Source organism: Barbus barbus, assembly GCF_936440315.1.
Source record: "Barbus barbus genome assembly, chromosome: 3".
Lineage (NCBI taxonomy): Eukaryota > Metazoa > Chordata > Actinopteri > Cypriniformes > Cyprinidae > Barbus > Barbus barbus.
In genome coordinates this window covers 21755627-21770151 of record NC_136731.1, presented here as the reverse complement: position 1 = coordinate 21770151, position 14525 = coordinate 21755627, and the positions used below count along the sequence as shown (strand labels likewise).

The 14525-nt window shown below is 40.6% G+C and overlaps 1 protein-coding gene across 1 annotated transcript in view; it reads left to right on the top strand.

Moving 5' to 3' along the window:
* Positions 1-236: 236 nt before the first annotated feature.
* The window catches only part of LOC306852092 (phospholipid phosphatase 3-like), a 43278-nt gene continuing 28989 nt past the window's right edge, over positions 237-14525 (top strand). Inside the window, exon 1 of the mRNA XM_079388718.1 lies at positions 237-868. Within this exon, the coding sequence (XP_079244844.1) occupies positions 679-868 (190 nt within the window). The 5' untranslated portion in view covers positions 237-678. The remainder of the gene's footprint in view (positions 869-14525) is intronic.

The window sequence follows — 14525 nt, the reverse complement described above, 5'->3', positions numbered from 1 at the left end:
AAAATAAGTTTATAATAGATTTACATAGGCTATATGAGTGCTTGTTTTAAAACTATTTAAGTTAAAACGTGTTCTATATTTCGTCATAAGACAATTTTGGGTGCAAGATGAACCTCACCAAATTGCGCACCCGAAAAATATTTCCCTAAGAAAGTTTAAATGTCAAAATGCTGCCTGGATAGGCAGCTCACTAGGTTTTGAGACAGCCCCAAAGAGGGCGGAGGAATAACACTAATACCCACAAATCAAAACACGATCCGCTTCAAGGTTTCTCTCGGTTGTAGAAAGAAAGAAGTTTGGCATGAAGAGTAGAAGTCATAGAGGTTGACAACCTTTTGACTGACACATGTTTTCAGGAATGTGTTTTTCTCCATCATGTCCAGAAGATGATGGCCAAACTGCAGCTGAAACTTTTTCATAAGTGCTGGGGAAAGGAGTTTTCATGTAAGAGAGAGCGGACCAGGATCCCCGTACAAGTCCGTTCGCTTTATTAGTTAAGACTTGTGAATATTTCTGTATTTATCATTTACACGTGCTGTGACACTTACTGGATTTTAACGTAAAACATTAAGAAGATTCAAAACTTCAACTCAACTTTATTCCTGACCTGTCAAATTGGCTTCATTGGCGCTCTAAAGCACAAAATCTCCGGTAATAGTATTGAATTGAACGGACATCATGCAGAAGCTGAATTCGGCAAACAGTCACGCGGAGCTCCAGCAGCGGCTGGCGGATCACGGCGGATCCGGAGACACGGCGAGGGAGAACGGCACGAAACACATCCCGAGTCCCGCGGAACCTGTGGATACGGTTCAGTGCTCCAGCAGAAAGATGCTGGTCGGGCTGGACATCCTCTGTCTGCTCGTGGGTAAGAGAAAGAAAGTTGGGTGACACTTTGTAGTAACTTAGATTATGGTGTTAATGACCTAATGCTATGTTATTACATTATTTGCAAGATATTATGAAATGTCAGCAAAACTTGTACTGGGTTGAGCTTTATAAGTATTAACAACCATTATTTGATGGTTTGAAAGTTTCATGACATTTCTATTAACGTACATGGCCATTTATTTAACATTATATAATGTAGTAATAATGAAGGTTATTGAAAATGCTGCCAAGCTGAAGCGTTTTTTTCCAACCCCTCCCCTCCTATGCAAAGAAAACAAGTTTAAAACACCACAACAGATTTATTCGCAGGTTGTGGAACATCCACTTCATCTGTTTTCCTCATAACAGAAAAAAAAAAAAAAAAAAAACTTTTAAAATCTTTTTGACAGTTCTCCACAAAAGATATTGATGTTTTACTGCTGTGTCAAGAGTGGAGAAATACAATGTTGCTCCATCCAAATAATCCTCTCAAAAGCCAAATCAGAGTTTAGGAGAGGAAAATAACAAGTTCATAACCTCTGTGCACGTGGTGTGTGTCTTGAGTTTAGAGTTGGCAGGAAAGTTTGTCCTGGGAAATTCAGCCGTATCCATGGAAACAAGCAGTTCTCCAGAGAAAAGTGAAACTGCCTTTTCAGATGCCCTGAACTGCATGTGTTGTTTACTTTGTTTGGGCTATTCTTTATTGTAGCTTTCATTAAAACAGTATTAGTTTCACTGTAAAAAGAGTGAAACTGCACAATTGTTACTGCTCCTATCTGATCCAACACATATTTAGACTCATATTTATGTATTTTTGTAGTCAAGATGATGATACCAAATAAAATAATATTTTGGTCTTTTAATATTTTTAAATTAACCTGGTTAATATAGATCTTACCATATTAGGTGACCTAAACTTTTTTTTTCATTCAGATATTTTCATATAAATATTTGCACACAGACTCACTGAAAAAAATAGTTTAAATTATTAAATTATAGTACTTTTGACTTGTTTTCCATTACAAATATTATTCCTAAATCAAGATGCATTTTACTTGAGAAGCAAAATGACTATATTACATTGTATTATATTATAGACTAAATATTAAGACTTGAAGTTTTTAAATCAAAATAGTACTTTTTTGCAAACAAACAAACAACCTGGCAGTGGGACAAGAAAAATAATTTTGTTTTGCCTTTTAATTACATTAGTTTTCTTACCCCATTGGCAGAAGATTTTTCTTGTTTTAAATCATTTTACTTTTCAAGTAAATGCATCTTGATTAAAAAATGTTTAGATATTTATGCTAAAAAACAAAGCAAAAATGCTAAGAAATATATATATATATATATATAAATATTTTGCAGTGCATGAACTACTAATCAATTTCACATTATATAAGTCTAAGACTTATTAATGAAAGTTATGAAGTGTAAAGTTTCCCTGCCACTTCCCAAAGACTTTTCATCCCTACAAATCGTAGCAAAATGTTGTCCTGTTAGTTTGTTGATGCAATTACTGCTTTCTGCAATATTGCTAGTAAAATTAGTGCACACCCCATTGGTTTCAGATGATTTAATGTGCCACAACAACATTCACAACAGGGATGAGGGATAAACACTTCAATTATGTTTTTTTGTCGTTGCTTTTGGTGTGCCAAATAGAACCTGTCCAGGCAGACAGACAGGTTACAGTTCACCGGCTTGACTATGTAGATCACTCACATGAGACCTGCTGTAGGCCTCCAGGTAAAAGTCCTCATCCCACAGAATCTGTTTTTAGAAACGTGTCTGTTTCCTGCTTGAGGTTTATAGAGAAAAGGGCCTCCTTTGATATTGGATGACTGTCACTTTTTGCCTTATGATGTTACAGTCATGCACTCAGCGGTTTTGTGTAACTGGATTCATTTGTGATTAAGAAAGAGGAATACTTATAACCTTCTGATGACAGACTAGAGAAAGTCAAGAGTAAGCACTGTGTTGTGGGATGAGGCATGACGTGATAAAGGATGGGGGCGTTCGTGATTGCTTAATTTGGTTAACATTGTACATGCATTTCCCTCTTTTAATATGCATGGAGCTTGTGTGACTTCCTCCTAATATGTTTTGTGACAACTGTCAAAAATTCACAGCCACATGATGCAGCTCATTTGTGCTGTATTCATCTGAAGAATTAAAATGGCACATTTTAGTACACTTGTGAAAAGAAAAAGAAACACTTGAGCATCTTTCAGACACTTCACTGACCCTTCGCAAAGAACTTCCCCCCTAGTTACTGTTGCTATGTCCGACAAGCCATGCTGCGCTCACGCCACACATCATGTTCTCACGCAGGGAAAAATATATCGTGGAGCAAAGAGGAAACGGACAGCATGCCAATAGACAAGACAGAGAAGGATACTTCTGCTTTGAAACAAAGTCTCAGCTTTAGTTTTGTCATGTTGTAAGAAATTCAATTAATACTGTTTTGTGCCTCTTTAATGTAGTGCCTCAGTTCAAGCTGCATGTGAACTGAGCATCTTTATTCTTTACTTAAAGCATGAAATATACATGAATGAACCACAGAAAGATTTCAATACACTCGATTTTTCAAGTTTAAGTCCACCAAAGTTAATCTACTCTCCTGTCTGATTTGATTGTTATACAATATGGTGGATTCTGTGTTATGATTGTCTGTCAGTCAAACTCCCTGCTAAGGGTCAACAGCATTTCAATTTAATGAAAATGTATTACAGTTTAATTTATATTCAAAAAGTCCTTTTTGAACCACATAAGTACATATTTATATGTAATTTCATTATTACTTCTATTGTCTTGATAGTTCACCCAAAAATGATTTTATGAATTACTCACCCTCATGTCGTTCCAAACACGTAAGACCTTTATTACAAATTAATAAAGAATACAAATTAATTAATAATAATTAATAATAATTCTCAGGTGTGAGCGTGATTAGTGCAATCAGCTGTATAGGTGTCAGTGGGTGAAGTCAGGGAGTGAAGTCAGTGGGTGAAGTGCAACAGTAGTGTGGTGCAAGAGTCAATGTGATGGAGGAGTGACCTGTGGTGGTGAGTAAACAGAAGTCCACAGACCAGATTCGTTACAGGCAACAGTAAACAACCTACATTTAATGAATAGTATTTATTAGCATAAATTTATTCTGCATTTTATTACCAGCATATTTGAATGTTTACTAAACATTGGCGTTGTTCATCGTATTGCTCCTGGCTTACTGTGGTTTAAGCTTGAGACTATGGCAGGCTGAAGGATTGTAACTTGATTTCAGTGTGTTGTTTTTCAGCAGTGAATAGGGTATTCATGCCATGGCATTCTGATCCACTTTTAATAAGCCAACAAAGCTGGAATAAGAGCAGATTTGATGGCGGATCTGTCGGAGAAACTCTTGCTGTGCATGTGAAAGTGAGCGCCGACTGCATCAGCAGCGGAAAACAACACTGCAGATTGTTTACAGAGGCGCTCAGACACACTGAGACGATCGATCACTCACTTGGCTCTGCTTCTCTGCAACTCTTTTGTCAGTACATTCCACTAGGCCAGACTGCGATACATAAGGAGGTTCTGGAGAAATGCTTGCCCTGGAGATATGCTTGAGTACCTGTGGTTTGAGTGGGTCAAAGGTGAAAGTGTGAAAGAAAGGTCACAGGCATACCTGAGTGTGTGTTGTGAGAGAGACTGCTGAAACAAGCACTACTGATTCCCTATCACCCTCTCCCAATTTCACAATCCTCATATAGCATATAGTGAAATTGAAAGAAAAAAAAGAAGTTTTTTTATGTTGGACCATCTTATATGGTCGTAAATGGCTGCAGGACAGTACTGTGTTAGATCTCACTTTGAAACTACAAAGGAAAGTTTGCCAAGATAAAAATTGCATTTTGCCTCAGCTGAAAGTAAACAACAAAGTTTAAAAGGTTGTGAAGACAGACAGACAGACGGACGGATAGATTTCTGTATAGCTGCTGGCTGGTTTATAATTTATAATATAATTGGAAATTTACTTTTAAATTCTTTAATTCAATTAATTAAATAAAATAGCTTTAACATAAACAATCCTATATATATATATATATATATAATCCTGAATATACAGTTCTTAAAGGGGTGGTTGATTTTTTTTTCACTTTTTTAACGTTAGTTAGTGTGTAATGTTGCTGTTTGAGCATAAACAATATCTGCAAAGTTGCGACGCTAAAAGTTCAATGCAAACGGAGATATCATATTTTAAAATTCTGGCAATTTAATGCCTACAAAAACAACTGGTAAGGGACTACAACGAGTTATTTCCCGGGTCCGACAGATAAACCCCGCCCCCGGGAACATGCAGCAAAGGGGGCGAGGCCATGCTGCGCTGCTTTATAGAAGAGGAAGAGAAAACTAGGGGTGCACATAAAAATCTATTCATATATGAATCACAATTCTGTCTTCTAATGATTCTAATGGATTTACAACTTTCAAAATCAATGTTCTAAAGCAGCCGCTCTTAATACTGTTACTCGCGTCTCCCTGCTCTGCACATGTTCTGCATCTCTCTCTCATTCAGATCGTCAGATCAGCTCCAACAAACTGTTCCAATTATACAATTATTTTCACATAACTATCAGAAGCTTTGCCGTATTATATTAAGGCTTGATCATGATAAAACCGTATATTAAAAGCTAACAGAAGCAGTAGCATTTACAAATAACAGCGTATCTAAAAGTATGAACCAACAACAAACAAAAAAACATACCATTAAAGCCGTGCTTGCACAGGTTCTGCACGATCCTCTTCACTAATATCCTCTGCGTTTCAATCGGGCTCAAATTGATTAGAAATATTGACGACGCCATTGTTTACAATACAACCTGAGCACATGCCGCTGAGCTGAGAGGCGGGACGCGTAGTAGAGGCAGTTTAGCCAATCACAACACACTGGACCAGCTAACCAATCAGAGCCCATCACGTATTTCTGAGGGAGGGGCTTCATAAAAGCAGAAAATGATCAGCGCGTTTATCAGAGAAGGGACAGAGCGGTGTAGAATAAAAGTAAATTATGTGAAAAATAATGTGTTTTTAAAAAAAAAACTAAGCATGAACACATGTTTGACTGCACCCCATAAACACAATCAAGAAAAAAAACAGTCGACCACCCCTTTAAGTCTAAATATAAGCAAGTACATATATTCTAAATATAAGATTGATCTGATTTAAAATAAAAATTATAATAAATAAATAATATATATATATATATATATATATATATGAATTTCTAAAATAGTATAATAATAATTTAGATATTTTTTGGATGTAAATATATAAATAATGAATATATAGTACATTAGTCTAAATAAGTACATAACATTTAAATATTTTTTAACATATAATGCATAAAATATATATTTTTTATAAATCTATAAAAAAGAAAATTAACTTTAAATTATATTTAAAAAATGTAATATTTATACTTTTTATATATGTAAATATGTAAATCCTGAATATACACTACATACGTGTAAATAAGTACATATATTTTCACATATAATACATACAATAAATTATGATTTTTATAAATTTGTATATAAAAAATAAATTCTGAATGTATAGATCTGAAATTTAAATGAATACATATGCATCTAAATTGCTCTGTCTGGTTGCTAGGCAGTTTCTATTATGTTTTTGTGGTTTTTATGTAGCTTCTATGTTGTTTATAAAGTGTTTTGTCAAATAAAATCAAGTGTAATGCAGTCCCTTAGAAAAACTAGAAACACTTTACAATAAGGATTTGTGTTAAGTAACGTTAACAAAGATTATACTGTACAGTGTAGCAGTGTAATAAAAGTGTATCGGTCATTGTTACATAATGTTAGTTAATGCATTAAACATAGTTGTTTAAATGGAACCTTATTGTAGAGTGTTACTGAAAAAGTGGTAGTACCATGAACATATACCATACAATATATCAATACCTTGATAGCATATGGTTTTCTTTGAAATACCTCACAACACGTTTTTTTTGGTTTAATGATATATAAATATTTAAAAATGTGCTGTTGATAACATCAGTGAACACATCAGTGAACAATGGCACTGTCAGTGATAGTGTTTTTGTGAATGATTTGGTTTCAGCGCTGCTTCAGTGATTCAGTGTTCATTTGAACCCTGAGTGCCTCACCAGATTTGTACAGGTAAGACGCCCGCAGCTCTAATCTAAAGGAAATGATTGAGACATCAAAGCAAAAGACACAGACATGGTAGTGAATGTGTATGTGTGTTAACATCTCATTGAGTGAGTAAAGCATTTATTCAGGGAGGACAGGTGTCCTATCAAATGGAATGATGCTGCACCTGAATGAAGCCCGTCTTCCTGTTTATCACTTCTCTCTCCTTCACCTTTCTTCTCTGCCACAAAATGCAGCGTCTAATCGAAGGCGCTCTGACAAAAAGCCAGTGGAGTGTGTGGCAGTGTGAGGCCTGTAGGTGTGTGTGTATGTGTGTGTGTATAAAGTGTCTGTTTGTATAAAACGTCTTATGTTTCTATTGAGTTGGCTGAGAAAGCTGTCAAGTGAGACAGTGAGATTGCAGCATGCTGCAGCATGTCAGTTATGTGGGCGGCAGCACGGCATTCAGGCCTGCTCAGTAGCACATGGTGTCTGCCGTTTCCACATGCTCATTCATGTTGATAAATGCACACAGCAATTGGATCTCAGTTCTCTTCACATTAATAGCTCAATCATAATGTCAGTGTGACAGTATCAAATATGGTATTGGATAATACTGCATGCTCTTGCTAGAAATCTGCATACGCCTCTACAGTATCTGTCTGTATGTAAATAAATAGTTGCTATATATATATATATATATATATATATATATATATATATAGCTATATTATATATATAATAACTTTATTTATATAATTTAATAACACATAATGAAATAAAAGCTCAATATAATTCAATAAAATCTAAACACACACAATATATATGTATATTTACAGGTGCATCTCAATAAATTATAATGTCGTGGGAAAGTTAATTTATTTCAGTAATTAAACTCAAATTGTGAAACTTGTGTATTAAATAAATTCAATGCACAAGGACTGAAGTAGTTTAAGTCTTTGGTTCTTTTAATTGTGATGATTTAGGCTCACATTTAACAAAAACTCACCAAGTCACTATCTAAACAAATTAGAATACTTCATAAGACCAATAAAAAATTTTTTTTTGTGAATTGTTGGCCTTCTGGAAAGTATGTTCATTTACTGCATATGTACTCAATACTTGGTAGCGGCTCCTTTTGCTTTAATTACTGCCTCAATTCGGCGTGGCATGGAGTTGATCAGTTTGTGGCACTGCTGAGGTGGTATGGAAGCCCAGGTTGCTTTGATAGCGGCCTTCAGGTCATCTGCATTGTTGGGTCTGGTGTCTCTCATCTTCCTCTTGACAATACCCCATAGAGAATCTTCAAATAGAGTTCAGGTCAGGCGAGTTTGCTGGCCAATCAAGCACAGTAACACCATGGTCATTGAACCAGCTTTTGGTACCTTTGGCAGTGTGGGCAGGTGCCAAGTCCTGCTGGAAAATGAAATCAGCATCTCCATAAAGCTTGTCAGCAGAAGGAAGCATAAAGTGCTCTAAAATTTCCTGGTAGATGGCTGCGTTGACTGTGGACTTCAGAAAACACAGTGGACAAACACCAGCAGACGTCACGGTACCCCAAATCATCAAAAACTTCACACTGGACTTCAAGCAACATGGATTCTGTGCCTCTCCACTCTTCCTCCAGACTATGGGACCTTGATTTCCAAATGAAATGCAAAATTTACTTTCATCTGAAAAGAGGACTTTGGACCACTGAGCAACAGTCCAGTTCTTTTTCTCCACAGCCCACTTAAAATGCTTCTGACGTTGTCTCTGGTTCAGAAGTGGCTTGGTAGCCCTTTTCCTGAAGACGTCTGAGCGTTGTGACTCTTGATGCACGGACTCCAGCTTCAGTTCACTCCTTGTGTTTGAATCAGCTTTGCTTGACAGTATTCTCAAGCTTGCGGTCATCCCTGTTGCTTGTGCACCTTTTCCTACCCAAATTCTTCCTTCCAGTCAACTTTGCATTTAATATGCTTTGATACAGCACTCTGTAAACAGCCACACTGTTCAGTAATGACCCTCTGTGACTTACCCTCTTTGAGGAGGGCGTCAGTGTTCGTCTTCTGGATCATTGCCAAGTCAGCAGTCTTCTCCATTATTGTGGTTTCAAAGAACAAGTAGGGAACTGTAGGGATGGTCATTAATTGAAACTCAAATGTAAATATTCTAATATTTTGAGATACTGATCTTTGACTTTCATGAGCTGTAAGCTCTAATCATCAAAATTAAAACAAAAAAACTTTTGAAATGTTTTACTTTACATGTAATGAATCTAAAATATATGAAAGTTTCACTTTTTGAAATAACTTACAAGAAAAAAATTAACTTTTCCTCGACATTCTAATTTATTGAGATGCACCTGTATATGTGTGTGTGTATATACACACACACACACACACACACACATATATATATATATATATATATATATATATATATATATACACACACACACACACACACACACACACACACACATATATATATATATATATATATATATATACACACACACACACACACACACACAATTCATAAAGCTTTACACCTGTTTTATTAGCAAATAATCATCCTGTCAGAGGTAGTGTAGTTGTATTATCTGCCCTCATTTGCTCAATAAATGACCATAGAGACCACCCTGTCATTATCTCCCCTCTGGCTAAAGTGCATTAGTCTAGCATCAGACTCGCTCTAAGCTACTCAACGCTGATCCACCGCAGCCTGCTGGAGCCTGCCAACTCTCAGCTGTACACAGGGTTACAGCTCTAAATGAGGAAACCGCCCAGGGCCGTCAGAGACTGAGAGTTTGTGTGAGTTTGCTGGTGGATTAATACGGCTGTTATGGATTTGGTGAAAGGTCAGAGGTTAAAACCCTTTAAAACCGGCTGTGTTGTCGACGACACATTAAACCAAGCTGTATTCATGTTACCGTAACTCTTCAACCGTTTGCACCATCACAATAATTCAAATTGCTCCAGACAGCAGAGGACATGCGCATTTCGGCAATATATTTCGGCAATAACTTATTACGGTAATTTCTTGCGCTCCGTCGACAAATGACGGCTGATTTCCGGGAGAGCGGGGAGGGAGAATTTGAATGGAGAGATAAGGAGCGCGGTTTTGGATTGCATAAAATAATAAACGAAACAAACAAAAACATGGTGAAAGAGGAGTAAACAGCACAAGGGTCGATTGGGATGATTTTTGATGAGACTTTGGGAGCAGTCTGAGTGAGACTTTTTCACATGTAGAGTGTGCATCGCTATAATGAGTCCATACGTGTAAATGAATGGGTTTATGCATGTGCATGCATGTGAAAATGTGTGCGTGTATGAACAAAAAAGCCTCCTGAATGAAAACTGTGCAACCCAGTGTCCCAAAAATACTTGTATATATGTAATACAGTTGAATTTTGAAGTAAGAAGTGTTGGATTATTTCGATCACGATTTTTCTATTTTTTATAAATAAAAAACAGAAAATTTATTACGTTTATTTTTTATTTTTGTGTATTTAAATTCTGTTTACAAACTCACCACACAACATTAATGGTCAAAAACTGCACTTTCTTGAAAGCCATATGTTTTCTGAAAAAAAATGACACCTTGCACTTGAAAATAGCACATTCTGTTAGAATTTTACAGTCAAATAAACAAAATATGTAAAAATGACCTATTTTACCCTTAGGTTTTAAAGGGTTAAAGGACAGTGCTGGCTGAGATCTATGATAGCAGCTCGTCTCCCTCATGAGTGAAAGGAAACCAGAGTGAATCCTGCTGCGAGACATAACAAATTAGAGGATTACACTGTTTTTTTGCAAGAGAGGAGCAAATGAGTGGCAGTTATCAGCACAATTACCACAGCTCTATTACTGAAGATTATGCTCTGAAAATATGTCTGTTCCTGTCTGATTTTGTTGCCTATACTGTGGTCTCAACCGTATCAGAGGAATGTATGAACAAATGACTCCCCCTGCTCTTCTCCACCTCTTTGAATCAGACAGACAAGTTCCCCCTTAAGATGTGTCATAACAACTGTATATAACATCAGCTTTTGTCAAGCCATCTCACTCACTGATTAATGGAAGCCTATTTCCATCATGGGATAAAAATATAAAAACAGGTAATTATGACTTTATCTCAAGTTATAAAGTCACAATTGTGAATTTTTGTCTCATATTTCTTTTTTGACTTTTTATTGAGAATCGTCTCGGGTTACGTATGTAACCCTGGTTCCCTGAAGGGAACGAGACGCTGCGTCGAAAGCGCTAGGGGAACACCCTCAGCGTGACCGCGCTCTGAACCAGAGTGTAATCTGTCCAATGGAAGGGCGAGACGTCATAGGCGGGTGACGTCACTGACTGGAAAGCATAAAAACACGTGCGGTGGAGCCTGCGATTGCTTCCAGGAATGAAGCAACCGCTCGCAGGCATACAGGAAGTATGGCCTCGAGACGCAGCGTCTCGTTCCCTTCAGGGAACCAGGGTTACATACGTAACCCGAGACGTTCCCTTCCAGGAACTCGAGCTGCGTCGAAAGCTCTAGGGGAACGAGATGCCCACGCCACCAGACTTCCAAGTACCTGCCCTGTGTGTATCACTAGGAGCACAGCGAGGGCGAAAGAACAGAAGAGCCCGGAGTGGCCCTAAGATCAAGGTCATAGAACCGAACAAAGGTGAGGGGCGTGGACCAACCCGTAGCATTGCAGATATCCTGCATCGCAACCCCTGCCAGAAAGGCCTTGGCGGCTGCCATACTCCTGGTGGAATGGGTTTTAACCCCCATAGGCGAGGGAAGACCCGAGGATTCATAAGCAGTTTAGAAATAGTATCCACAATCCACCGACTAAGGGTCTGCTTAGAAGCAGGCAGACCCCGCTTGGCACATACAATTAAGCTTCTGGTCGGGCTCCCCAAAGGGAGGAGGACTGAAGGCCTGCAGCACGACAGGCCGTGGTATAGAAGAGGGGACCTAGGAAATAACCCGCTTGAGGGTAGAAAACGCTTTGGCCAGACCAGGGGCAAAGACGAGAAAAGAAGGGGCCATGAAGGGCCTGCAAATCCCCACTCTCTTAAGAGAAGATATCGCCAAAAGGAAGGAAGTCTCAAAGTGAGAATGCGATCAAAAATCTCTACAATAGGCTCGAATGGAGGTTACAGAGAGCTTCTAAAACCACAGCCAGGTCCCCGTAGGGACACGTCGTACAGGAGGCCTCAGCCTCAGTGCACCGTGGAGGAAAAATGTAACCAGGGGGTGTCGACCCACTGTAAGGCCACCGAGAAGGGCGTGGTAGGCCGATAAAGCCGCCACGTAAACCTTCAGGGTGGAGTGAGTTACCCCTGTGGAGAAACGGGCCTGCAGGACCTCCAGGACCTCCAGTACTGTACCAAACGGGCAGTTAACTGGGTCAAGCTGGCGGTCTCCGCACTGAGAAGTGAAATATTTTCACTTCAGGGCATACAGTTTCCTCGTAGAGGGAGCTCTGGATTGGAGGATGGTCTCAGCAACCATGGTTGAGAGACCGGAAGCTATGAGCTGCGCCCCCTCAGAGGCCACAGCCACAGCTTCCACAACTCCGGACGGGGGTGATAGGATAGGGCCCCCACCTGTGAGAGGAGATCTCTCCTGATGGGAATCTCCCACGGAGAGCCATCAAGGAGAGAAATCGGGTCCGAGAACCATACTCGGCCCGGCCAGAACGGTGCTACCAAAAGTAGGCTGACCTCGTCCTGGCGCACTCTCGCCAGAACTCCCGGGAGCAGAGCGATCGGGGAAAATGTACAGACGAAGCCTCGGCCAAGTCTGTACCATAGCGTCCAGTCCAAAGGAGCTGGAAGAACTAGAGGGGCAAGCGCTGACTCTTGGGTCGCAAAGCCAAAAACTTTCCACATCTGCTTCACCACCACGGGTGAAGCATCCATTCCCCGGGCCTCGGCCCCTGCCTCGACAGGATGTCTGCTCCCACATTGAGATACCCAGGGATGAAGATGGCTCTGAGCGAGCAAAGTTTGCCCTGGGACCACACAAGGGACCTGGTGCGCCAGCTTGTACAAGGGGCGCGAAGGCAGACCTCCCTGGTGGTTGATGTATGAGACCACCGCTGTGCTGTCGGTGCGCACCAACACATGGTGATCTCTTAGGTCTGGGAAAAAGTGCTTGAGTGCACGAAACACGGCCAACATTTCCAAACAATTGATATGCCACATTAGATGGCGACCGCTCCACAGACCGCGGGCAGGGTGGCCACTCATGACCGCTCCCCAACCGGTGAGGAATGCGTCCGTCGCTAGCATTACGCGGCGACAAGAAGCTCCCAGCACCGGGCCCTGAAACAAGAACCAAGCTTGGCTCCACATGTCTAAGGCAAGTAGGCATCGCCGCGTGACCTTGATCATGCGAAGCGGGTTTCCCCTCGGGGAGAACCCCTTGGTCTTGAGCCACCACTGTAGGGGTCTCATGTACAGCAGGCCAAAAGTTATCACGTTGGACGCAGCTACCATGAGCCCCAGCAGTTTCTGAAACTGCTCGACAGTGAGTGACTGGCCCTCTTTCACTCTCTTGACTGAGGTGAGGATCGACTCGATCCGAGCAGGAGACATACGTGCCTGCATCATGGTCAAATCCCACACCACGCAAAGATAAGTGGTTCTCTATACTGGAGAAAGCACACTTTCTTGGCATTCAGTCTCAACCCCTTCATGTGCCGAGAACGACATCTCGATGCCGAATCGCCACCTGCTCTGATCGAGCTAGAATCAACCAATCATTGATGTAAAAGTGCGGGGTAAGAGTGCAAGGCCAACGGGAAGAACCCGATATTGGTAAGCTTTGTGCCCAAAAGCAAACCTCAGGGACTTCCCGTGAGAGGGAAGGATGGAGACGTGAAATATGCGTCCTTAGATCCATCGTGACAAACCAGTCCTCGGACTTGGCCTGAGACACGACTGATGAGTGTAAGCACCCTGAACTTCAGTCACTTGACTGAGCGGTTCAACTGACGCAGATCTACCATCCTTCTTTGGAACAATGAAGTACCGGCTGTAGAACCCGGACTCTCTTCCATGAGGAGGGACCACCTCGATGGTCTCCTTCCTCAAGAGAGTGTCTACTTCCTGTTCCGTGATCAGAGCCTGCTGTGGGCCCACGCACGTGGGAATCACTCCGTTGAAAGGCGGTGGCGGAGCGTCGAACTAAATACAAAAGGCCTTTCTCTACAGTACGCAGGACCCAATGAGATCCATTTGGCAGTAGTTTCCACGCTGCCTAAATGGTCTACTAAGGGAAACAGTCTCTCGAGACTGGCCTCTGATGTACCCAGAGCAGCTGGCTCGGTGGCCTGAAGCGGCGGACCGGCAGGAGATGGCCGAACCAGGAGCTCTAGAGACCCCCGCAGGGGTGGCGAGCTTCTCAGCTCCGCTACACTTCGGGGCGGAAGAAACTGAGAACATCGCTCGCTGGAGCCAGCTGCGCCCTGGAACACTGGCAGGGTTGGCAGACTGCTCTCCCGAGGGCACT